The sequence below is a fragment of the Buteo buteo genome, chromosome 16 (assembly GCF_964188355.1).
Source record: "Buteo buteo chromosome 16, bButBut1.hap1.1, whole genome shotgun sequence".
Lineage (NCBI taxonomy): Eukaryota > Metazoa > Chordata > Aves > Accipitriformes > Accipitridae > Buteo > Buteo buteo.
This window is the reverse complement of record NC_134186.1, coordinates 29,558,244-29,581,285: the sequence shown is the minus strand read 5'-3', so window position 1 is coordinate 29,581,285 and position 23,042 is coordinate 29,558,244. Positions and strand designations below refer to the sequence as shown.

At 56.7% G+C, this 23,042-nt stretch overlaps 2 protein-coding genes across 7 annotated transcripts; one reads left to right on the top strand and one right to left on the bottom strand.

The window, feature by feature from the left end:
- Positions 1 to 51: 51 nt before the first annotated feature.
- TKFC (triokinase and FMN cyclase) lies at positions 52 to 5,058 on the bottom strand. 6 transcript variants are annotated; one of them, XM_075048419.1, is made up of 18 exons: positions 4,857 to 4,889; positions 4,050 to 4,136; positions 3,768 to 3,957; positions 3,581 to 3,691; positions 3,307 to 3,488; positions 3,120 to 3,198; positions 2,845 to 2,934; positions 2,677 to 2,711; positions 2,508 to 2,592; positions 2,343 to 2,432; positions 2,115 to 2,231; positions 1,780 to 1,899; positions 1,533 to 1,670; positions 974 to 1,080; positions 767 to 870; positions 641 to 674; positions 436 to 525; positions 52 to 298 (listed from the first exon to the last, which is right to left on the bottom strand). In XM_075048419.1, the coding sequence occupies exons 2-18, from the start codon at positions 4,053 to 4,055 to the stop codon at positions 146 to 148; spliced, it is 1,731 nt and encodes a 576-aa protein (XP_074904520.1). In that variant the 5' UTR covers positions 4,056 to 4,136; positions 4,857 to 4,889; the 3' UTR covers positions 52 to 145. The 6 variants fall into 6 exon arrangements, 4 of the variants coding, with proteins under 4 accessions (XP_074904520.1, XP_074904519.1, XP_074904521.1 ...); XM_075048418.1 differs by lacking the exon at positions 3,768 to 3,957 and having other exon boundaries at positions 4,857 to 5,058; XM_075048420.1 differs by lacking the exon at positions 4,857 to 4,889 and having other exon boundaries at positions 3,768 to 3,864.
- DDB1 (damage specific DNA binding protein 1) lies at positions 4,983 to 21,852 on the top strand. Its single transcript, XM_075048382.1, has 27 exons — positions 4,983 to 5,117; positions 6,187 to 6,335; positions 6,451 to 6,567; positions 7,833 to 8,054; positions 11,070 to 11,184; positions 11,296 to 11,393; positions 12,777 to 12,935; positions 13,348 to 13,431; positions 13,615 to 13,731; positions 14,099 to 14,201; positions 14,367 to 14,442; positions 14,523 to 14,631; positions 14,814 to 14,992; positions 15,094 to 15,257; positions 15,353 to 15,460; positions 15,827 to 16,034; positions 16,203 to 16,298; positions 16,549 to 16,660; positions 17,260 to 17,383; positions 17,747 to 17,911; positions 18,340 to 18,434; positions 18,597 to 18,767; positions 19,474 to 19,583; positions 19,797 to 19,966; positions 20,310 to 20,412; positions 20,803 to 20,926; positions 21,109 to 21,852. Exons 1-27 carry the CDS (start codon positions 5,057 to 5,059, stop codon positions 21,190 to 21,192), a joined length of 3,423 nt encoding a protein of 1,140 aa, XP_074904483.1. The 5' UTR covers positions 4,983 to 5,056; the 3' UTR covers positions 21,193 to 21,852.
- Positions 21,853 to 23,042: the final 1,190 nt, after the last annotated feature.

Genomic DNA, 23,042 nt, shown 5'->3' with positions numbered 1-23,042 from the left:
ACCATCCCATTCCTCTCGTGGGGAAGGACACTCTGGGCCAGCTTAAGGGGACCACAAAGGTTTATTGGGGATACCTGGGGTGTCCTGTCACGTCCTCACCGTCACCTCTGGAGCTGCACGGGGGTGGCCGACGGCCGGCTGCCCCTCAGCTCCGCAGCCCCTCCAGCACGGCCCGCAGCACGGCCGCCACCGCCACTGCCCCCGGGTCGGGCTGCAGCAGCTGGGCTGAGCTGATGTAGCTGGCTCTGCCTGCCCCGGCCTCCATGTGCCTGGTGGCCTCTGCCGCGGCCTCCGCGCTCTGCCAGGGAAAAATGGGGTGCATTCGGGATGCTGCCGGGGTGGCCCAGCGTGGAGATTCCCACCCCATTCCCCTGCCAGCCCAGCTTTGGGCTGCCCGCTCTGGGCTTTGCCTGCCAGGTTCCCCCTGCCCCGTACCTCCACGGCGGCGGTCAGCACCGGCAGCAGGTCGGCGCCGGGGCTGCGCAGGGCGTGCAGAGCCTGCGCCGCAGCACACAGCGAGTCCAGCTGGGAGAGACGGGGAAGGGGGCTGAGAACCGACGCTGCGGCTGGGCCGGCAGCCCCATGGCTTGCAGGCAACGAGGTGGCTTTGCCCAGCGTCCTCTGGGACGCCGGCACTTACCATCGTCCTGTCCCCCGGCGCAGCTCCTCCGTACCTGTGCAGGATGCAGGAGGGTTGGCAGGATCCTGCAGAGGGATTGGGGGTCCCGTGGAGGGCCCCGGGGGTCCCGCAGCCCACGGCACTCACCGCTGCATGGCTTCGATGCCGGCGTCCATGGCGTCAGCCCAGGTCGGGAGATCGCTGTGGTTGAGCAGGGGCCGGGCAGCCGCCGTCAGGAACAGCCCGTAGAGCTGCCGGGACACCAGCCCCGTCATTGCCCGCTGTGGTGGCACAGCCGGGGTCCCACGGGGTGACGAGCCAGACCCGCGCCCCCTCCTCCTACCCCATGCTCACCACGCCAGAGGAGCCACCCATCTTTTCCAGCAGCAGGTTGGCCAGGGAAGAGAGGAGCTGGGCTGGGGCTGCCGGCGGGGGCCGGGCGTGCACCCACTCCCGGATGGCTGCAGGGACGGAGGCGAGAACAGGGATGGCAGGGGTGACCCACTGGGCCCCGGGGAACCCTGTCTCCCTTGGGGGCAGCCAGGGACCCCTAACTGCCCCAGGGGCACCTGGGGATCCCTGCCCTTCCTGGGGACAAGCAGGGACACCCCCCACAATGCCTCAGGCCAGCTGCCACTGGGTGCAGAGACATTTCGGGGCTGTGGCTCCCAGGGTGGGGGGACCCTGTCCCCTAGGAAGGGATGGCTGGGGGGGAACCTATCCCCCCAGGAAAGGGCAGCTTAGGGGCAGATCCTGCTCCCCAGCTGGAGAGAACAGCTCAGGGTTCCCCACTCCCCAAGAAGCGATGTCCCAGGGAAGACCCCACCCCTGGGAGGTGATGGCTGGGGTACCCTCTCCCCACGAGTCCCTGGTTGATGGCCCCCCAGCACCCCCCCAGGGTGCCAGCACCCACCTTGGGCAGCCCGAGCATGCGTGTGGCCACAGTCCCCGTCACCTGCCTCACGGTCCAGCTCGTTGAGCTTGTCCTGCATGTCGAGGAGGGTGCTGCACACCCGCTCCAGGACCAGCTGCACCCGCGCTGCACCAGGCCCTGCGGGGAGGAGACGTCACCCCTGCCCATCCCTGGGGGAGGCAGGGAAACCGAGGCACGGGGAGGTAACAGCTCCTGAGGGACTCGAGCTCCCCGGGGCTGCCCGTACCCGTGCTGGTCTCGAGCTGCGCAATCACTGGTCCCTCCTTCGGCGCCGGCACCTCCTGTCTCTGGCTCGTCGCAGGCGCCGCGGCCAGGTTGGGCCAAGCCATGGCCGTGGTCTCGGCATCTGGAATAGCAGGAGGTGAGAGAAAGGCGAGCACCAGCTCAGCAAGACTCTGCTGGATCCTCACCAGCGTGTCCGGCAGCGCTGCCTGCGCAGGCAGCCAGGCATCCAGCTCCAGGGCACCTTGGGACACTCCACTGACCTTGTGTCCTGGCCGTCCCATCACCCAGCACCTGGTGCCCCCGTCCCGTGCTGCATCCCCACCAGCGGGCACTCACCGATCAGCCCCACGAGCTCCTCATCCACCAGCATGAGGGTGAGGGAGACCCCGGCCATCTCCAGCGCCGTCATGAAGGAGCCCACCAAGGCCCGGGCGATGTGGATGCCTCGGCTCTCTGTGTGCACGAGAGGTTCCATGAGCGAGGGGGATGTTGTGGGAAGGGTCCCCAGAAGCAGAAGAACCAGACCCAGGGAATGGTGCCCCAAGACCCCCACCCCGCACTCACCCAGGCAGCGCACAGCCGCGCCGGCCACGATGCTCAGCTCCAGGCAGGACAACCCACCCAGGTTGTTCACCACCAGCACCACAGAGGCTCCTGCAGGGTAGGGGACAGAATGAGACCCCTGCCTGGGTGGTCCAGGGGGGGTGCGGAGGGCCAGGGGGGGCTCACCGGGGCTCAGAGGCAGGTGGGAGGCGTTGGAGGGGTCCGTCATGTGTGCCAGCATCGTTTCCACCGCCTCATCTGCCGGCAGCACCTGGGGGCACAGTGGGGCCATGAGAGCGGAGCGGGGTGGGGTGGGGGATGGGAGGCGGGGGGGGCACGGCAGGTCCCTGCTCACCTTCATCCTGCGCACACCCGCCTCGCCGTGGATTCCTGAGGAGGTGAGGCAGCATCAGCCCATGCTGCGGGCACCTCCCGCACTGGGTGATGCCTGCCCCATGGGGAACAGGGGGGCACTCAGCCCCCGCCGAGGCATGGCGGGGCACATGGCGGGGAATTTCCTTACCCAGGCCCAGCTCCATCTCATCGTCAGCCAGCCGGAACGTGGGCTTGGAGCCTGGGACGCTGCAGGGGGACAGGCTGAGACCCAGGGTACCTGCACGGGGAGGGCAGATGGGGTTCAGCCTAGGGGGATTTGGGGCTGGTGGGGGGCATGGGGAGGCTCTGACTTGCCCCAGGGCTGTGAACTGCCAGGTGGGATGGGGGGGATGGGGCTGGGAGACAAGGCACGGCAACCCCGGGGGTCCCCACAGGGCACCAAGGGGTCCCACACACACGTACCCATGGCTTTAGCCGCTGCCGACACCCTCTCGACGATCTCATTCAAGCTCGCCCCCGCCTCGGCCAGGGCCCCCGCCACCTGCAAAGGGCAGCAGCGGGTGAGGGACCACCGGGCCCCGTCTCCCAAAATCCCCCATCCCCACAGGGATGCGGTGGGGGCCCTGGGCACCAGTGTCACCCTACGGACCTTGTGTACGAGGACGGTGCCGCACAGCCCGCGGCGCCCGGCTTTCTTCAAGGTGGCGAAAGCGCTGTCGTCCCCCACCACCACCATCTGCACGTCGGCCCCCTCCGCCCGCGCCCGCTCCAGCGCCAGCCCAAAGTTAAGCCGATCCCCGGTGTAGTTCTTCACAATCAGGAGGGTCCCAGCTGCCGGGGGGGGGACAGACGGACGGCGAGGCATGGGGTAAAGCCGTGGCGGGGGGCGAAACCCCGACCCACACCCCACCACACCATCCTACCTGCGCCAGCCTGCGTCACCGCCCGGATGGCCGCCAGGATGCTGCCCACGGCCGGAGAGGTGAAGACGGCACCGGCCACCACGCCGGTCAGCATGCCCTTCCCGATGTACCCTACGGAACAAGACGGGGCGTTGGGGGCTGTGCCGGGGGGCAGCCGGCCCGCGGCAGTGGCAGGGGGGGAGCTCACCTGCGTGGGCAGGCTCATGGCCGGAGCCCCCCCCGGAAAGCAAAGCGACCCGACCCCGGATGGCTACCAGGTCGGCTCGCAGGACTACCCGGTGTCCCTGCAATAGCCGGAGGCCGGGGTTACAGGCCACCAACCCCGCCAGCGCGTCGTCGGCGCAGTCCGTCACCGAGTTCACCAGCTTCTTGGGGACCTGGTGGCACAGAGGGGGGGTACGGGGATGGTATGGGGCTGGGGGGGGGGGCTTTGGGGGAACAGGGGGCTCCCCGCCGCCCCGGGGCTCACCTCCATGCGGGCGGCACGGTGGGGATGATGGAGGATCCCACGTAGCTTCAGCTCCGAGTCCAAACTCCGTCCGGGAGGCGGCGGGGGCTGAGGGAGGACAAGGTCCGCCACAGGCAGGGACAGGCCCCCCCTATCCCACCCGGGGGTCCCACGGGGGTGGCCTGGCCTGGGGACGGCAGGAGGGGGACGGGGTGGGATATGGGGTGCCCCATCAGTGGGGGGAAACTGGGTCCAGTGTCATCTCTGAATGGAGACCATCTCCTGGAGTGGGGGGGGGGCAGGGTTGGACAAGCCTCACAGCAGGGACCCCCTCATGGGGTGGGGGACCAGGATGGGACCAACCCCTCCCCGCAAGCAGGGACCCCATCCTAGGGTGGGGGAGGACCAGGGGGGGAGCATCCCCCTGAGCAGGGACCCCCTCCTGGGGCGGAGGGGAAGGGGGGGACCAGGGTGGGTGCACCCCCCCCCGCCCCAAGCAAGGACCCCCCCTTTTGGGGTGTGGGGGGACGAGGGTGGATGCACCCCAGCATCGGGAACCTCCTCTGAGCATGGGACCTGGATGGATGCACCCCCTCCCCGGTGAGGACCCCCTTCTCGACGTGGGGGGGGTGGGAGCAGGGGGTGCACCCCCACCATGGACCCCCTCCTGGGGTGCAGGGGAAGGAGCAGGGGGGCTGCATCCCCCCCAAGTGGGAACCTCCCCCACCGGGATATGGGGTGGGAGCATCCCCTCCCCAGCGGGGATCCCCAAGTGGAGATTCCCCCCCACCCAAAAGCAGGGACCCCCGGAGCATCCCCCTTCCCCACCGGTCCTCTCGTCTGCTCCTCCGGGTCCTCCCAGCGGCCTAGAGCGGCCCCACACCGCCCCTTCCGCTGACGTCCCAGCGGCGGCGGGCGGAAGGGGCGGTGGTGGTGGCGGCGGCGGCGGCGGAGAGGCCGCGCCAGGCCCCGCTCCCGGTGCTCGCCGCGTCTTGTCTCGGTCCTGCTCCGGCCTACCGACCGCCGCCATGTCCTACAACTACGTCGTGACGGCACAGAAGCCGACGGCCGTGAACGGCTGCGTTACCGGTAACCGCCGGGGAGGCGGCGCCAGCTCCCCCCCCCCACACTCCGCCCCCGGCCTAGCGGTCGCGGCGGGGCCCGTGGGGGGGCTGCGGGGGGGCTTGGTAGGCACGGAGGTGCCTGGGGGGGCACCGAGGGCGTGGAGGGCCACTGAGGTTCAGTGGGGCAGCGGGGGGCTGGGGGGGTGCTGAGGCCTTTGAGGGGGTTGTGGAGCACTGAGGGGGGGGGAGTTAGGGGGTTCTCTGAGGTCGGGGTGGGGGGGCTGTGAGTGCCCTGTGGTGCCTTGGGGTGTGCTGAGGTGTGTGGGGGATCTGTGGGGTGGCGGGGCTGTGGGAGCATTGGGAGCCCTGGGGGTGCCCTGAGGTTTGTAGGCAGGTTGTGGGGTAACCGGGGGGGGCTTAAAGTTGTCGGGGTGCTGTGGGGCACTGAGGGGCGGGAGGGAGGATGTCTTGAGTTTCCGGGGGGGCTGTGGGGCACTGGGGGCATGTTGAAGTTTATGGAGGTGGTGCGGGGTACTGAGGTTGCACTGATGTTCCTGGGGGTGCTGGAGGGGGGAGGTCGGGGTGCAGCGAGGCTTCTCAGGGGGATTTGGATCAGGCTTGAGGTTTCTGAGAGCTCAGTGGAGTTTTGGTGTGTGCGGGGGAAGTGGGATTCCTGGGGGGGTTACAGAGCAGCAGAAGGTTGGGGTGCTGCAGGGAGAGGTGGTGGTGATGTCTGTCATTGTGTCTTGGATTATTGCAAGGTGGTTTGGTGTGTTGCAGTGTACTCTGGAGATGGGGTATGGTGGAAAGGGCCCCCCAAGAATGAGGTTCCCTGGGGAAAGACGAAAAGTCAGAATTCAGGGAAGGCAATCGCTGAGGGGGCTGGGTGTTGTGGGAAGAAGGTGCTGGTGTTTTGGGATACCATGGCTGGGGGGTGCCATGGAGAGGCTGGTACTTGGTCTGAGGCTGTAGGAGCACGGACCAGACTCCCCAGGATCAGCAGACTCCTGCAGGTTGTTCAGTGAGAGCACCCCGAGGTGCTGCCTTATCGCTTCTTTGTGGCTTAACAGCGATTTCTTCTCTCCGTTTTCCAGGGCACTTCACCTCAGCGGAGGATTTGAACCTGCTGATCGCCAAGAATACACGACTGGAGATCTATGTGGTGACAGCGGAGGGGCTACGGCCCGTCAAGGAGGTGGGGATGTACGGCAAGACTGCCGTCATGGAGCTCTTCCGTCCCAAGGTGGGTGCGCTGTGGGGAGGGGGCTGCTCGCCAGCTGGGGAGAGCAGGTGCGGGCACGCTGGGGCCGCTGGCTCTGACACCCTCCTGAAGGCATGCCGCCACTCTGCTTTGGCAGGGGGAGAGCAAGGATTTGTTGTTCATCCTGACAGCCAAGTATAATGCCTGCATCCTCGAGTACAAGCAGAACGGGGACAGCATTGATATTATAACCCGTGCCCATGGCAACGTGCAGGTGAGTGAAGCTGCAGCACCTGGAAGGGGAAAATTCCCTTCCTTAGGGTTGGTTTTACTTTTCTAGTGAAGGGTGTGCTTAAATGATGGGGTTTTGCCTTGTTATTTGTGATTTTTTTCTGCCTACCACCAACTCCAGTATGGTTCATCTGCTGCCACTGGTATTTCCAGAGTTTTTTGCCTGCAGTGGGTCAGTCTTGGGCTCAGGGACTGAGGACACGGCTACAGCTGTGTTCTCGGGGTAATTTGCAGAATAATAAGGTTAATTTGAGGTAGTTCTACTGTAAAAAGAATTAGCACTCAAAACTTGATGGAAGGTAAAATATTCCCTGGGAAATGACTCCTCCAGTATTTCATGGCTGGTCTCTACATGCTGCATACCAGAAGCATGACTGCTGAAGTTACTCTTACCATCATGGCTGTACAGCATCGTTAATAATTGTAGATGTTCTCCATTGTTCTGTTTTATGTGGATTAAAATCACCCCTTCTGAGCAGGTCAGAAATCCATGTGTCTCTTTGGCTTTTTGTTAGTCATTAGCCAAATGTTTTCCATCAGCTCTCAAGCCAAAATATCTTCCATCTGTTGCCAGGCACTGAGCTTCCACTGGTGGACTGGTGGAGCTGAGCAGGGGTTACGGACAGGAGATGTAGGGTGGGCATGTCCTGTCAGTAACATGTTCGTGTGTCTGGCGAAAAGTGCTTAATCTTCCCGTGCCACGGTTCTGCCCGTGCCACGATTCTGCCTTGTGACATATGGAGATGCTGATATCGGCCCCTGCCGAGTAACGCTGGGGGGTCTGTAGAGGCTGATAACAGCGCTGGATTTCTGGAGGGTGAATTTTGGTCATGGATATCAAAGCATTTTGCAGCAGCAGAGAACATTGTTCTCTGTCAGTGATAGAAACCGGAGGTGCAGGACAGCAACGTGGCTTCTCTGAGGTCATTCAGTAGCAAGCTGGGATTAGAAAACCAGTTGCAAAGTCCGCTCCTGGAGCGCCTGGTTCCCGGGAGAGAGAAAGTGTGTGCTGTGGGAGCTCTGCCAGGCTCTCTGGTGGAAAGGGCTGGCTGCTTTAGGCAGGAGATGCCCGAATCACCTTTGGCTTGCCAGATGGTATTTTAAAGCCTGCTGGGAGGTGTGCAGGGAGTCCTTCCTCAGCCAAAGGGTGGTAACTCTTGTGCCTACTATTCTCGAGTCCCACACAGGAATCTTTTTCTAATGCTAATTGCCCTTCCTCTTTCCCATCTCCACGGATCTCTCGCTCAGGATCGCATTGGCCGTCCCTCAGAGACCGGCATAATTGGCATCATTGACCCAGAGTGCCGGATGATCGGCCTGCGGCTCTATGATGGCCTCTTCAAGGTCATTCCCCTGGACCGGGAGAACAAGGAGTTAAAGGCTTTTAACATCCGACTGGAAGAGCTCCAAGTCATCGATGTGAAGTTTCTCTACGGCTGTCAGGCTCCAACCATCTGCTTCGTCTACCAGGTACCTTGTTCTCGATTGGTGACTCAGGCGGAGGGTGCTGGAGATTGCTGGTGCACCAGCCAGGGTCTCTAAAAGTCTTCCAAAGGGCTTGGAGCAGCAGCAGTGTCCTGGAGCCAATGGAAAGCGGTGCTTTGGGCAGAGCAAGAGATGGTTCTGGCTCCCACAGGCTCACTGTGTAGCTGAGGAAAGTCCTTGTTCCACTGTGCTACTTTTTTCCATTTCTGGGAGAGGGGAAGCCATGCTTTCCCACAGGAGAGCTGGGCAGCTGATGCTTCAGATGGACCATTTCCTTGTTAAACACTTGGGAGGAGGGCATGGGTCTTTCCAGCAAGTGCTGAACAGTGGATTAGAGCCAGAGTCAGTTGTTTCCTATAGGCACTGCTGTGAGACTTGAGCCTTACCCTTAAAAAAAAGGCAACGTGTCTTGTTTGGTATTTGGGAGGCCACTCCAGGAGTGTAAAGAGGGACCATAACCTCTCCTATTGCCTGGGTGCTCACAGAGGCAGTGGTTGTAGGCCCTTCTTTAAATGCTTATTTTGAACCAGAGAGCCTTTGCTGTGCTGACTGAGCGAGGGATTATCTTTGCTTTGTCAAAGTTGGGGCTAGCCTGGGCCAAGCTGAAAGTTCCTGGGACGGCAGCAGAGGATCTGATGTGAATTTAGTTCAGCTTCAGCATAGTTCATAGTGGCAAACTCATACCATGAGAGCTGCTAACCATGTGGCAGCAGTGACTTGGTTATTCCCTGTGTGTTTTCAGAAGTCACTATTACTATTTTCAAGAGGGCTGGGTGCTGTTGAACCCCCTGACAGTTACCAAATAAAGACACAGTGGGTCACCACGTAACTAGGGGTTGGGAGGACAGCCCAGATTGCCCCATGTCAGGATAGTGCTCTTCCCCTGCCATGTGGGTCGCTGGTGCTTTCCCTTGTCACCTGAAGAAACATCAGTGTACTCTCTTCAGCCTTGCTGGGAGGTGTCCCCAGCTGTCACATATCCTGTCCACCTTGCAGACACTTGAGTGACAATTTAACGTTGTGCACAAAAAAGGGAATAAAACAGGGAGGTGTTTGATTAGGAGGCTCTACCTCAAAAAGCAAAGGATTTTTGGCTATTGCTAATGCGTAGGAACAAGCTCTGTTTTCCTACAGAAAGCACTGCTGATCTTCTCTTATTTTGGGGAGAAGGGAGTCATGGTCCCTTGTACGACAGCGTGGAGCCTGACCTGGAGGGCTGTGTCGTGCACACTTTCACAACACGTGGCCCTCTTGTTTCTGTGTGACTGGGAAGTGCAGCCGCGCTGACTTTGAAACCTGGTGTCAGAAGGGAAGCTCGTAGCCATTCTTTGCTCTAGAAATATGTGCTAAGGGTGGCTGGCTTATTGTGTATTTCCGGTAAATCTGTTAATGGTTCATTCGTTATAAAAATGTGTTATATAAATAAAGAGGAAGTTAATAGCTTGCTCTACATCTAGCACTCAATATGAATTTTATCGTAGCAACAGGAGCAAGATGTAAGTTCTGTCTGACTGATCAGGCCTTACATAAAACTCTGGCTTTGTTTTGGTCCCTGGATGTCTGACTTGCGTGTGTGTGGAGAGGGGAATGTTTCCAAGCTGCTGCTTTGATTTCTTCTCAATTTATTAATCATTATCGCAGGATTTGGACTGAATAGAATAGCAACGTCTGAGACAATTTTTGTGTAGTTCTGAAACCAGAGAAAGATACCACAAAAAGGGGAAGTTCATAAAAATAAAAAAAGGCTTGAGAGCTGCTGTGGTGTGGAGTAAAAAGGTCCAGAAATGTCAAAAGTTTCTTTAGTGACTCCTCTGCCATTTTAACAGCCCCACTTCAACTTTCTCCTTCCCACAGAGCTATTTCTCCTGCCTTCCCCTTCCCTGTCAGCCAGTACTGCTCTTTGCTTCCCTCAGTGCTGCACTGCTGACTCTTTCCAGGACCTCCGGCTCCAGAGCACTGTCAGTGAGGGTGTTTGCCAAGTGGCAGAGGGTGTGAGGGGTGAGCCAGGAGGTGCCCAGCTTTCCTGCGCGTGTTTATTTACAGAGCTGACAGCCACAGGGAGGAAAAAAACGCTTTTACTCAGATCTGGAAAGTGGTGAGGCAAGATGAACAGCTCTTTTTAAGCAGTTCTGTGAACAACGATACTAAGGAAACCTGGCTCCCTGTGATTTAGAGCCTTGTCTTAGGTTTTGAGACATTAAATTGGTCAGTGGGTTGTGTTCAAAGCCCTCTCTGTGCTTTGGGTGCTCATACGTCTTTTCCGTATGCGGGTTCCCAAGTGCTTGTTAGCGTAGACCACCTTTCCCATAGTAGGGTGCTGATTTGGGGGCCTTTTCTCCACCCACCACATATTTTGGTGAAGCCTGCATGGACTCGCTGCCTCGGAGACCTCTGTGCCTGTCTGGTTTGGTTGAAATTGCCCACTGGGCTAGGAATTACTGGAATGGCAGAGTCGTCGGGGGATTATTCAGCAAGCAGATTATGTTTCCTCAGGAAAGCAGGCTGAAAGGTCTGAGGAGCATCGAGATGGGAGCTCAGCTGCTCTGGCACCTGCGCCATTACAGCAGAGCTGAATTCCCAAATGCCTCTCTGGAGCTGGAGGAGGCGGTGATATTGTGTAGTGCCACTCGTGCCCAGATTTGTAGAGTGCTGTGCGTCAGATGAATACAAGTCCCAGAAAATCACTTGTATAAAACCACAAAAATAGTTTTCAGTCTCTTTTGGCACAGGGGTTTATTCAAAGGTTGTTCTATGTATGGATAAAGTTAGGGAGAACATTAGTGTGTGTATGTTCAGACACACGTGCAGTTTGAGGGAGACTGAAGAGGAGGTGGTCAGGCTGGGAAGCCTCAGCATCTTGCTGGTGGTGCTGCTCTTGCAGGAGATGAGTGGAGTCTCCTTGCTTTGCAGGTTGCTAGTCAGCGCTGCCTCTGGAGTCTCTGTTGCTGTGCCCGGGAGGCTGTCATCAGTACACATGCTCATTTGTGACTTCTCTTTCAGGACCCTCAGGGTCGCCACGTCAAGACATACGAGGTGTCCCTGCGTGAGAAGGAGTTTAACAAAGGTCCTTGGAAACAGGAGAATGTAGAGGCTGAAGCCTCCATGGTCATCGCAGGTTGGTCTTTCTTTGTAAAAGAACTTCCCTCCCATTTCTTTCTCAAGGCTGAATGCCTCAGTCCTGCTGCACAGGTTCTCTAAGAAGACATTTGTTTTCTCCCTTGCACAGTGCCAGAGCCTTTTGGAGGTGCGATCATCATTGGGCAGGAGTCTATCACCTATCACAATGGAGATAAATATCTAGCTATAGCTCCACCTATCATCAAGGTGAGTGACTACTGAGATCTAGAAATGCGTCCCATGTAATTCCTCTGTTCCCAGGTGTCTCTGAGAATGCTGAGAGGGTTTTGGGCTACTTGTAGTCAGGAATTTAAACTACCCTTGTCTCCAGGTGTAGTCTAAGAGAACCACTTACTCCCAGAGGTTTGGCAAGTGTGGGTGTTCCATACGATGCCCAATCTGTGTTTTTGGGGACTGAGGACATATGTGATCCTTGTGCTGGTGGCAGCGTGTGCTTGCACTGCACTGTGTGGCTCTGCTCTATGTGGAGTGCTCAGAAATGGTGCAGTAAAGCTGAAATCTTGTTTGGGCCCCAGAGAAAGGGATTAATTAGGAGGTAGTGCGTGGTTTGGGCATGGGTCCAGGCCAGAGCCTGGTTTCATTTCAGGCAGCAAAAGATATGAATGAGCCCCTTGGAGACTTGAGTCCACCGGTATATGATTGGGGCATTTGTTCAAAGGAAAAAAGACTTACAGAGTTTGTGACAGAAGTTGAACTTGTGGGTTTTGTCAGAGGGATGGGCCAGTTCCCACATTTAAACGGTGCAGGAAGCACAAATGGCACGGCTGAGGTGCCGCTCGGGGCTGAAAGAGGGCTTGAGCTGTGATCAAAAGGTCCTTTTAAGATGGAAATAATGATGGGCTAGAAAAGAGCTATAAATCTTGGGTAAAGAAATACTAATATTGTTGCCTGAATGCCTACAGGCTCTCAGACAGCTACTGGAGCTCTGTAGTGGAGCGTCTGTTATATTGGAGCAGGCGGAGCCTGTCGCCTGTGCTCTGCTGATGTACAGATCTGGGCCTTGACCTGCAAGCAGGGTGCACACACATCTGTACTCAAGGCCAGTGGGGTGTTTGCATACAATAAAGTTCTGCAAAATGAGGATTTTTAAACCAAAACTGAATATGTTGACAGGAGGCCAGGCAGCATCCACCACACAGAGCAAAATGTCTGCAGAGCTTGGGTCTGGAGATGCAGCAGGCTTGGAGATCTGCAGGTCCCAAATAGCATCCCTGTGTCTGTGGAAGGCCCAGTGTTAGGAAAACAGGCTGTCTGATGGCATCTTTCTTGGGCTGTGAGCAAGCTAGCGACATGTTTAATTTAGGAACATGAGGTGGTTCCTAGTGACCAAAAGTGAGACTGTTTGACTACAGGTTCTAGTTGTGTTCGCTGATACAGTTTACTGAAGGGTGAATCCAGCCCTGTCCCTCTATGCAGGAGGAGTGGGACTCTGCTGTGGTTACAGCCAGCAGCTGGTGCGCTGTGGATGTCGTTGTTCCCTTCTGGCATGTACAGAGGTGGTCCTTGCTAGATGCCCATTTGGGGCTGTTTCAATGGGTTCCTAAAAATTCCCCCCTCCTTTGTGTGCAGCAAAGTACGATTGTGTGCCACAACCGTGTGGATCCCAACGGATCTCGTTACTTGCTGGGGGACATGGAAGGACGCCTCTTCATGCTGCTCCTGGAGAAGGAAGAACAGATGGACGGCACTGTCACCTTGAAGGACCTGCGTGTGGAACTGCTTGGTGAGGTAGGACTCGGCCACATCACGTGCGCTGTCCCTGGCACTTCTCACCACAGGGCTGGGAGGTTCCACAGGCTGGAAATGCTCTGCTGAGGGCTGAGTGGCAGGAATGGTGTCTCTTTTGGAGCCCAGCTTGGGGGCTTGTTTCACAGTTGTCACACCTCTGAACTGTCAGTTGCTGGGAAATTCCCTGTCTGGGCACTTGAAAGTCTACACCATCTTCCCAGGTTTTTGCCTGGTGCTTGTGTGCTATCCCTGGGAGAAGCTTGGACTCTCTGTGGGTTTTGTAAAGAGATTAAATTCCCCTGCTGTGCCCAGGGTCTTCCTGTTGAGCTGCAGCTCAGATGTGGTGCTTGCAGGGTGTGGCAGGGTCCTTTTCATGCTAGTCGTGGTTCATCTGTGCCTTCTCAATTCCCAGACATCCATTGCAGAGTGCTTGACCTACCTGGACAATGGAGTTGTGTTTGTCGGCTCTCGGCTTGGGGACTCACAGCTTGTGAAGGTATGTGGCAGCTGACTTCTGGCTTAGTTGTGTGTTCAGACAGGATTTTGTACAGACTTATTTTCATCGTGGCCTCCAGAGGTGTATGTGGATAAATTTTCCTTTCTTCTCCTTGTCTGCCCTACACCCTTTCCACTTGCTTGGTCTTGCTTGTTGAAAGCCAATGATTGTGTTTATTTGTAGCTCAATGTGGACAGCAATGAGCAGGGCTCCTATGTAGTGGCTATGGAGACCTTCACCAACCTCGGTCCCATCGTGGACATGTGTGTGGTAGACCTGGAAAGACAAGGCCAAGGCCAGGTAACGTTGATTCTGCTTTTCTCAGTGCTGGGGATGTCTGGGCTGGCCATGTGTATGTGTGGGTTGTCCATGGAAAGAAAAGACTACAAACCATTTATTGGAGGGTCTCAAAAGTCTCATCCAGGTGCAGGGATGGTATTGAGGTCTTACACTGAAGAGTGGTATGAGTGGAGAGGCTAATTCTTGGATAGCTCTCTTCATGAGGAAGGGGTTGCCTTTGTGCAGTGGGGAAGGATCAGCTGCCAAAAAACTTCCTCTGAGAAGTGGAGAAGATGGGTACCCCATCCTCCCCTGAACCCATCACTACAAGGATGAGTGGGGAAGCTTCCCAGCAATGGTTGGTCAAGATCATCTGCTTTTCCTCCAGCTGGTCACATGCTCGGGTGCATTTAAAGAGGGTTCACTGCGGATCATCCGGAATGGCATTGGGATTCATGAGCACGCCAGCATCGACTTGCCGGGGATTAAAGGTGCGTGAGCTGTTCAATGCTGTCAAATACAACCTGCAGCCTGAGAGGGCCCAGTGAGGACACGTCGTGTGCACAGACTGAGGTTGGGGTGTGGGGCAGGGGGCTTGGCACCCACCAGCTTTTGGAATATTAACTGTGAGCAAATGTGGCCCCTCTTTGTTGCAGGCTTGTGGCCCCTGAGGTCAGACTCTCATCGTGAAACGGACAATACATTGGTGCTATCCTTTGTTGGCCAGACCAGGTAAGGTGGGGTTAATGCTGAGCTAGGCTTTCAGCCACATGTTGGAGCACGATATAACAGGAGTTCCCTTTCCTGTTCAGGGTTCTTATGTTAAATGGAGAGGAAGTAGAAGAGACGGAGCTTACAGGGTTTGTGGATGATCAGCAGACTTTCTTCTGCGGCAATGTTGCACATCAGCAATTGATCCAGGTAATGCCAGTTCTAGGGAAATGCAGATACATCTCTCATGGTGACCCTACAGCCCTTATTGATTGTGGGGCTAACCTAGATCTGTGCTGCTTATCAGGGCCAGGATTTGCAGTACTTCTCTGCACTGATGTCAGAAGGGAGGTGTTGCACTGGCTCTGAGCGGAGGTGTTCTCTCTCCCCAGATCACCTCTGCCTCTGTGAGACTGGTTAGTCAGGAGCCCAAAGCCCTGGTGAGCGAGTGGAAAGAGCCCAATGGGAAGAACATCAGCGTGGCTTCCTGTAACAGTAACCAGGTAGTGGTGGCTGTGGGACGAGCCCTGTACTACCTGGAGATCCGACCCCAGGAGCTGAGGCAGATCAGGTGGGTGCACATCTCTTATCCTGGCCTGAGGGCTCTCAGCCTCTGCTGTCTGTCTTTGGGCTCAAGACTGACACCTCTGTCTGCTTCCTCCTTCCTCCCAGCTGTACAGAAATGGAGCATGAAGTTGCCTGCCTGGACATCACCCCTTTGGGGGACACTAACGGCATGTCTCCACTCTGTGCAATCGGGCTCTGGACTGACATCTCTGCCCGCATCCTAAAGCTGCCTTCGTTTGAACTGCTGCACAAGGAGATGCTGGGAGGAGGTAGGGCTCTCCTGGGGCTGCTGGGTGGTGGCAGTTGTCACTGACCTGGCTGAGTCGTGAGTGACATCAGCCTTCTCTTCTCCTGCTCCCCGCAGAAATTATCCCTCGCTCCATCCTGATGACGACCTTCGAGAGCAGCCATTACCTTCTGTGTGCCCTCGGGGATGGAGCTCTCTTCTACTTTGGGCTCAGCCTTGAGACAGGTGACTACAGGGCCTAGCACTGAGTGGGCTGCTCGAGAGGGTGGCTGGACTCGTGCCCTCTTACTTGCTTGACATGCTTTCTTTCATCCTTCTGGAGATATCTCTCTTTTTCTTGCTTTCTGACTGTGATGGGGTCATGCTCAGGTGGGACTGGCTGTGGGCACTGAGAATTGGTGGATTTCTCCAGCAGACTTTGGAGAAAGGAGATCGATGCTTACTTACATCCATTCCTTTGCTGCCCTGTGCTGACAGCAGGACGCATTTACTCATTTCTTCCCAAGGTGTTGCAGCCATGTTGCACTCTGCCGTCCTGCCCTTGTGAGCTCCATTGTGGCAGCTCCCAATGCAGGTGCTCCTTTTCTGCAGGCTTGCTGAGTGACCGGAAGAAGGTGACCCTTGGGACCCAGCCCACCGTCCTGAGGACTTTCCGCTCTCTGTCCACCACCAATGTGTTTGCCTGCTCCGACCGCCCCACCGTCATCTACAGCAGTAACCACAAGCTGGTCTTCTCCAATGTCAACCTGAAGGAGGTGAACTACATGTGTCCCCTCAACTCGGATGGGTATCCCGACAGGTGAGCCTGCACCTTGCCTTTTGTGACGCAGGATGGGGGAGGTTTGGACTCAGCAATGGGATCCTGGGATGGGCATTTTTGAGGGGTGTGGAGGAGAGGGAGATTCTTGCTCTGCCACCCACCTTACAAGCGCCATTGCTCACGTGTTGGGTTTTTTTCCCCATGCAGCCTGGCATTGGCCAATAACAGCACTCTGACAATCGGTACCATTGACGAGATTCAGAAGCTGCACATCCGCACAGTTCCCCTCTATGAATCGCCCAGGTGAGCTGAGCAGTGGGAGGGAGCCTGGCTTGAGGGCCCATGCTCTGCTGCATGGGACAAGGTTGGGGGAAGACTTCGCAGTCAGCATTCCTGTTGTGGGCTCAGTTAGCACGCAGACTGAATTGGTGGCTTGTGCTGAGAGCAGTCTGGGCCAGCGAACAGCTTTGTCTCTTGTCTCCAGAGCCTCTGTGCTCTCCTTGGGGTGGCCTGTCCTGGCTCTCCTGTTCACACAGCTCTGTTTGTCCCACAGGAAGATCTGCTACCAAGAAGTGTCGCAGTGTTTCGGCGTGCTCTCCAGTCGTATCGAGGTGCAGGATGCCAGTGGGGGCACCACTGCGCTCAGACCCAGCGCCAGCACCCAGGTGAGAGGTAGCTGCTGGGTAGTCCCTGAGCTCTGGGCCATGGGTATCATAGTTCCTCAGGCCAAACCGTGATGCAGATTTTCCTTGACTATCTTCTCTTCCAAAGCTCTGAGTGCGAGCTCTCCCTTTGGCAGCCTGGGAGGAGATGGGGTGGTAAGATCTCTCTGTGGTGGTGATAAGGGCTCTCGGTGCTGCTCTCTGGCAGCCTCGGCATGCTCACTGTTCTGTCTGATCACCTTCTTTTTTTTTTTTTTTTTTTTTTTTTTGGGTGCTGCTCCTTCGGTCTCCCGTGCAGGCTTCTGTTTGGTCTCAAGTGGTTTCCTTCTCCCAAGGATGCAAGCACAAGTCCCCTTCAGGCAGTAGCTGTGGTGGAAGCTACAACACTGCATAAATTCTTTTATTAATGCTGTTGCTCAGCAGTGCATGTCACACATCTCTGCTGGTGCAGGGAGTGTGTCCCTTTACTCAGGCCCAGGGAGCTCCTTGCTTCACCTTCTCCCCCATTCATTCTTCTGGTCCCCGGTTGCCTCAGCCCATGTGGATCAGTGTGAGGACATGCTGAGTAGCACGAGGATGTGACCAATCTTACTGTGTCGTAGGCCCTGTCCAGCAGTGTGAGCACCAGCAAGCTGTTCTCCAGCAGCACAGCACCGCACGAAACGTCTTTCGGAGAGGAGGTAGAGGTGCACAACCTGCTCATCATAGATCAGCACACCTTCGAAGGTACCAGTCCCAAATGCTGGCCATACCCTAGTCCAGTTTTCTCCTCCAGGACAAGCCCGTCAGTGTGTGGCTGAGACTGGGGATCTCCAAAGACTTGAGAAGATCTGTGATCTTGCATGCTTCCTTCAGTCAAAGCATTTTTTTCCTGGAGGAGCATCAGCCATAGGGCATAGGTTTAAGGCGTAGTGGTTTTTGATGGCACAAGGTAGTGGTGGGGAATAGAGAGGGGCATCTCCAGGCAGCCATCTTGGACATGTTTTAAGTTCTCAGCTGCTCCTAGCAAGCTGTTCTGCCCACATGTGGAGGTGCTGCCTGCTGAGACGCGGGGGACCCAGTTGTTTCTGCCTTTCCCTCTTTGCACAGTGCTTCACGCTCACCAGTTTCTGCAAAATGAGTACGCCCTCAGCCTGGTCTCCTGCAAGCTTGGCAAGGATCCAAACACCTATTTCATCGTGGGCACTGCCATGGTATATCCCGAGGAGGCAGAGCCCAAACAGGGCCGCATCGTTGTCTTCCACTACTCTGACGGTAAGAGCAATGAATTCTCTCATGGCCACGTCCAGCTGCTTGAGGGAGATCAGAGATGAGCTCCTCAGGGCCAAGAGACCTCACATTTCAGTAGCAGGCAGAGAGTATTTCCCAAGGAGCCTGCTGTCAGTTGCCCACAGACAGGATCTGTAGGTGCTGTCACTCCGCTGCTGGCTATCACAGCGTGTTCCCTTTCCCCCCATCTCCTAGAGAAGCCCAAGAATCCCTCACCAGAACTGGATTCTGGGATTTGTTTTCTGTGTGTCTGCTCCTGCTGTCATGTCACTCTTGTGTTACTTGCCCACAGATCCTCTGAGAGAGTTTCTAGGGGGACCAATGTTGATTAGAGCAGCTTGTCTGAATCCCCTTGGCTTGTCACCCTTGGGATTGCAGGGCAAATAACCAGGCGATGCATGGGTTTATTCCAGGGAAGCTGCAGAGCCTGGCTGAGAAGGAGGTCAAGGGGGCTGTGTATTCCATGGTGGAGTTCAATGGGAAGCTGTTAGCCAGCATCAACAGCACGGTAGGGCTCTCGCAAGTCCCTGACTTGTTTTGGGAGTGCATTTCAGAGCTGGAAGCTGCTCCAGCTCTGTGGATGTCAGCCATGTCCCTGATCTCTGTTGGGGAGTGTGTCCTGGCTGGCGTGTGTGTCCATGCTGGCTCAGAGCTGTGTCTCTTCCTTCAGGTGCGCCTGTATGAGTGGACAGCAGAGAAAGAGCTGCGCACAGAGTGCAACCATTACAACAACATCATGGCACTCTACCTGAAAACCAAGGGAGACTTCATCCTTGTGGGAGATCTGATGCGGTCTGTCCTTCTCCTTGCGTACAAACCCATGGAGGGAAACTTCGAGGAGGTATCAATGCTGTTAAAGAGTCTTGGTCGAAGGCATGCTGGGAGCCCATGCTGCCTCTTCCAATAGGCTCAGGGCAGGGGGAACAGTGTTTAAGGTAATAAAAGAAGGAGCCTGGCTCGTCTCACTGCGCTAGCCCTTTGAAGACAAGGCTGTAGGGCTGTGCAATGAGAGCAGCGTCACCTGGACATGCTTTTAGACAGATTGCTGTGGTTTCTGGAGGGACAGATCCCCAGGCTTCCAGGAAACTGGGCAATGAATCAGCAGCCTTGAGAAGAGCAGGCTTTGGGTGCATGATTGCTGCCTGCCAGGGGTGGGGAGCTGCCATCTGGACTGCCTGTTGTACAGTTAGAATGGCTTAGTGCGACTGTAGCTGCATCTCTGTCAGCAAATGCAGCGTAAGCTGGGGGAAGGACCAGGCACTGAGACGGTCTGTGCATTTAAATTGTTAGAGTGGCTGTGGGCATGGCTTTGGCACGGGCTGGTCTGCGTTTGCCCAGGGAGTGCCCTGGCATTGTCCAAGTGCCACTTGGGCCAGGGCTGTCTCCAGAAGGCGCTTGGTGCCTTTCGCGCTCAGCTGCTTCATCTAGCAGAGAGGGACAGACTGGATCCCACCTTGTTCCTGAATGTTGTTTTTGGGTGGAATGAAGATGCTGGATCACAGGACAGGCCATCTGGGCACACTGCGTCTCCTCTTGTCCCCTTCCAGATTGCCCGGGACTTCAATCCGAACTGGATGAGCGCTGTGGAGATCCTGGACGACGACAACTTCTTGGGAGCAGAGAATGCTTTCAATTTGTTTGTGTGCCAGAAGGACAGGTGAGCTGGCTCTGAGGGGAATGGGGCAATGTGTGATGGGTGGGATGGGGTGATAGGACCTTCTGGTCTCCTCCACATTACAGCTACAGAAGCACGTGTGTCAGGCAGGAAAGCTGGGAGGAGCGTGCCCAGCTCCGAGGAGCAGCGAGGTGGGAGCAGGGGAGGCTTTCGTGTCACCCCAGCACAGACTGAGCAGTGTGCTTTGGATTTCAGTGCGGCCACGACTGATGAGGAGCGTCAGCACTTGCAGGAGGTGGGACTATCCCACCTGGGAGAGTTCGTCAATGTTTTCTGTCATGGGTCTCTGGTCATGCAGAACCTGGGTGAGACCTCCACACCAACACAGGGCTCGGTTCTCTTCGGCACAGTCAACGGCATGATTGGTAAGGGTCAAAGTTCCCCAGCCTGAGTGGGAGGGTAACAGGTCTGCTTCCCTGCTGCTGAACCTGGGATGGGGTTTCCTCATGTCTCCGTTCTTCTCTGTTCCCCAGTCGAGTGACACTCTGTGCCGTACCCCCCTCAGAAACCTGCTTTTCTCTCTGGATTGCTTCCAGGAGAGGAAAGTGCTCTGGCTTGCTTTGAAAATTCTTCCTTGTCCCAGCCCTCCCAGGCACCAGCTTCCAGCACAGCTCCAATCCTGGCAGCCAGTTGATCCCTGCCTGCTGGGAGCTGCTGGGATGCCCTGGGGTGAGCCCTGAACCTTCGTCTCTGTTTTGCCCTTTGCAGGACTGGTGACCTCGCTGTCAGAGAGCTGGTACAACCTCCTTCTGGACATGCAGAACAGGCTGAATAAAGTCATCAAGAGCGTGGGCAAGATTGAGCACTCCTTATATCCTTTTGCAGTTCAGTCAGGAGCCTGTGCAGTCAATGCTGGGGGCTGGCTTGTGAATTTGGCCTGAGCCAGGCATCGGGGGGAGGTGTTGGTGGTTTATCTCTGTTAGGACACTCTGGTGGGAGCGTACATCAGTTGGAGAGGGTGGGATTGTGTTTGCCAGGTGCCCAGGGCTTTGTGCTTGCAGAGAAGGTACCTGCAGTAGAGAGGAGTCTATCTTGCAGGGTTTGAGGATGAATCTGGCTTTGTGGTAGCCCTAAAAATGTGGCCCAAATTCTGTGATCCTCTTGATGGGGCATCGTCGGTCTGTCTGAGGCAGTTGCTGTGTGCACCCGTAGTCAGGGGCTGGTGTTACTCCGTGTGGATTTGGCTCCTTGACGGTGGCACCTGGAGATCGTTTCACACCGAGCGCAAGACAGAACCGGCTACAGGGTTCATTGATGGTGACCTGATTGAAAGCTTCCTGGACATCAGCAGGCCCAAGATGCAGGAGGTGGTGGCAAACTTGCAGGTGAGAGGGGTGATGTGAGCTTAGGCCCTTCAAAATTAGCAGTAGAGACCCTGCTCAGGAATCCAGGCTGCAGTAAATCAGCAAATCCTAAATGCATGCCTTCCTACAAGGCAATGGTCTGGGAGCGTTCTTTGGCACCTGCTGATGTCTCCATGCTCTGACGCCTTTTTCTCTCCTTGCAGATTGATGATGGCAGCGGCATGAAGAGGGAGGCCACCGTAGACGACCTGATAAAGATCGTGGAGGAGCTGACCCGGATCCATTAGCAGGATTCAGGGTCGTTCCCTAGCACCTTCCTCCACGTAGAGCAAGGGAGTCTTTTCCCCACCTGCAGCTTGGGGACCCCCGGCCAGCTGCACTGAACACGAGCGGTGGTGGCCCTTGCTCGAGGGGATGTGGGGGAAGGAGTCTCTGAAGGGGAGCCAGCTTGCTAGGGATTTGGGGGGGGTGGTGGTCAGGCACCACGTTATCGCCTGCTTGGATTCATAAATCCTGCGGACTCGGCTGCTGACCCAGAACTGGGCTTCGCTGGTCGCTCTCGTTGGGTGACCGACCGGTAGCGTTTGGCTGATGCGGTGCCCTTGCCTGGATTCACTCTTCACTGTTGTCTATTTCTTTTTTTTTTTTTTTTTTTTTTTTCTTTTGGTTTCGTTTTTGATTCTTTTTGATTCGTTGTGGGTTTTTTTGGAAGAGGAAGCAAAGCTGCCTCTAGGGTGAGGGCGAGGGCTGGAGGAGTCATCTGGGCCTGGGGAGACCTGCGGGCGCCGGGGGGGAGGATTTCTCTACGTCCGGGTGACGAAGTGGAGCGGGACAGCGCGCTCTTCTCTCTCCACAGGATCTGCGGCTCACTCAGGGAGGGAAGCTCTGGGAAGCTCAATCAGTTGTTGGTTTCTGAGTTTTACCAAATAAAGTAGTCCAAGAGGAAAGGTCTGTCTGCTGGTGCTGAGCTCCTCCTCGTTGTCACTACAGGGGTGGTACCCGCTCTGCAGAGCTGTGTCCTTGGCCGGCCGGAGAGACCCCCTTTCCCAAACCAAGGCCGTTTCTGGAGGCATTCCCTACGTTGAAACGCGGTCCCGTGCTTGGCGAGAGCAGCATGGGGGGCAGCAGGCTCAGCAGATCAAGCCGTAGGTGCTGGGGCATGTGTCTGTTTTCCAGATGCATTTTTACGGCTTTTCTTTGACTTCGAGAAATTTTAGTTGCACCTCTTGATGCAGCCTAGCGCAAACAGCTCAGCAGCAGCGTTACTGAGTGCCCCTGATAGGGAGGCTCATCCTTTGCCGAATTTTTGAGGAGAACTCGATCGTGTACGTCCCTTTGTAAGAAACACATCTCTGCAGCTTGCCTCTCCCCTGCAGCCATCCCTGGAGCGGTGCTTCTCGGCAGTTTGCGGGCCCAGCTTGCGTGGCAGCAGTCACGCAGAAGTGGGAGAGAAGATGGTCTAGCGACACAGCAGCATTCGCCACCTTCCTGGGACCCCCAGGAGAGCCTGTCCCTGGCAGCGGCTGGCATTAGCCCCACAGCGGGTGGGAGCCAGAGACCCTTCTCAGACAGCCCTGGCTTTTTCCTTGCGAGCCTCAGGTCCGCTCCAGCAGTCAGCCCGTGTCCCTGCGGAGCTGGGGGATCGGGGATTGATTTTTCAGCCTCTCGTTGCTGCGTGGTCCAGCTCTGGCTGCTCGTTACCGATGTTCTCGCTCCCTGCAACCGTGAGCTGAGCCTGGTTGTGTGAGTGACGGGGAGACTCTTCCTCCACTCCACCACCTTCTCCCCTACGGGCAAGAGGGGGACCCAATGCCCCTCTGCTGCTCCCACGGGAGGGCTCAGTGCAGGAGCTCCTTGTGGCTGCAGCTCTTGGGGTCTTCTGCCTGCGCTGCATAGCATACAGATTAATAATTATCCTCCCGGTCCCCATTTGTCTATTTACGCTGTAAATTGGCCAAGCCAGGGGCTGCCCCTGGTTCATTGCTGCCCTCGCCTATGGATTGCTGCCACAATGCACGTGAGGGTGGCTGCCCTCCTCCTCCTCCTCCTCCTCCTCGCAGTGCTCATGGCATCGGGGGTTATCCTGGGCCTCTCTGTAGCTCTGCATCCGCTTTCCTCACCTGAGCCAGCCTGGATC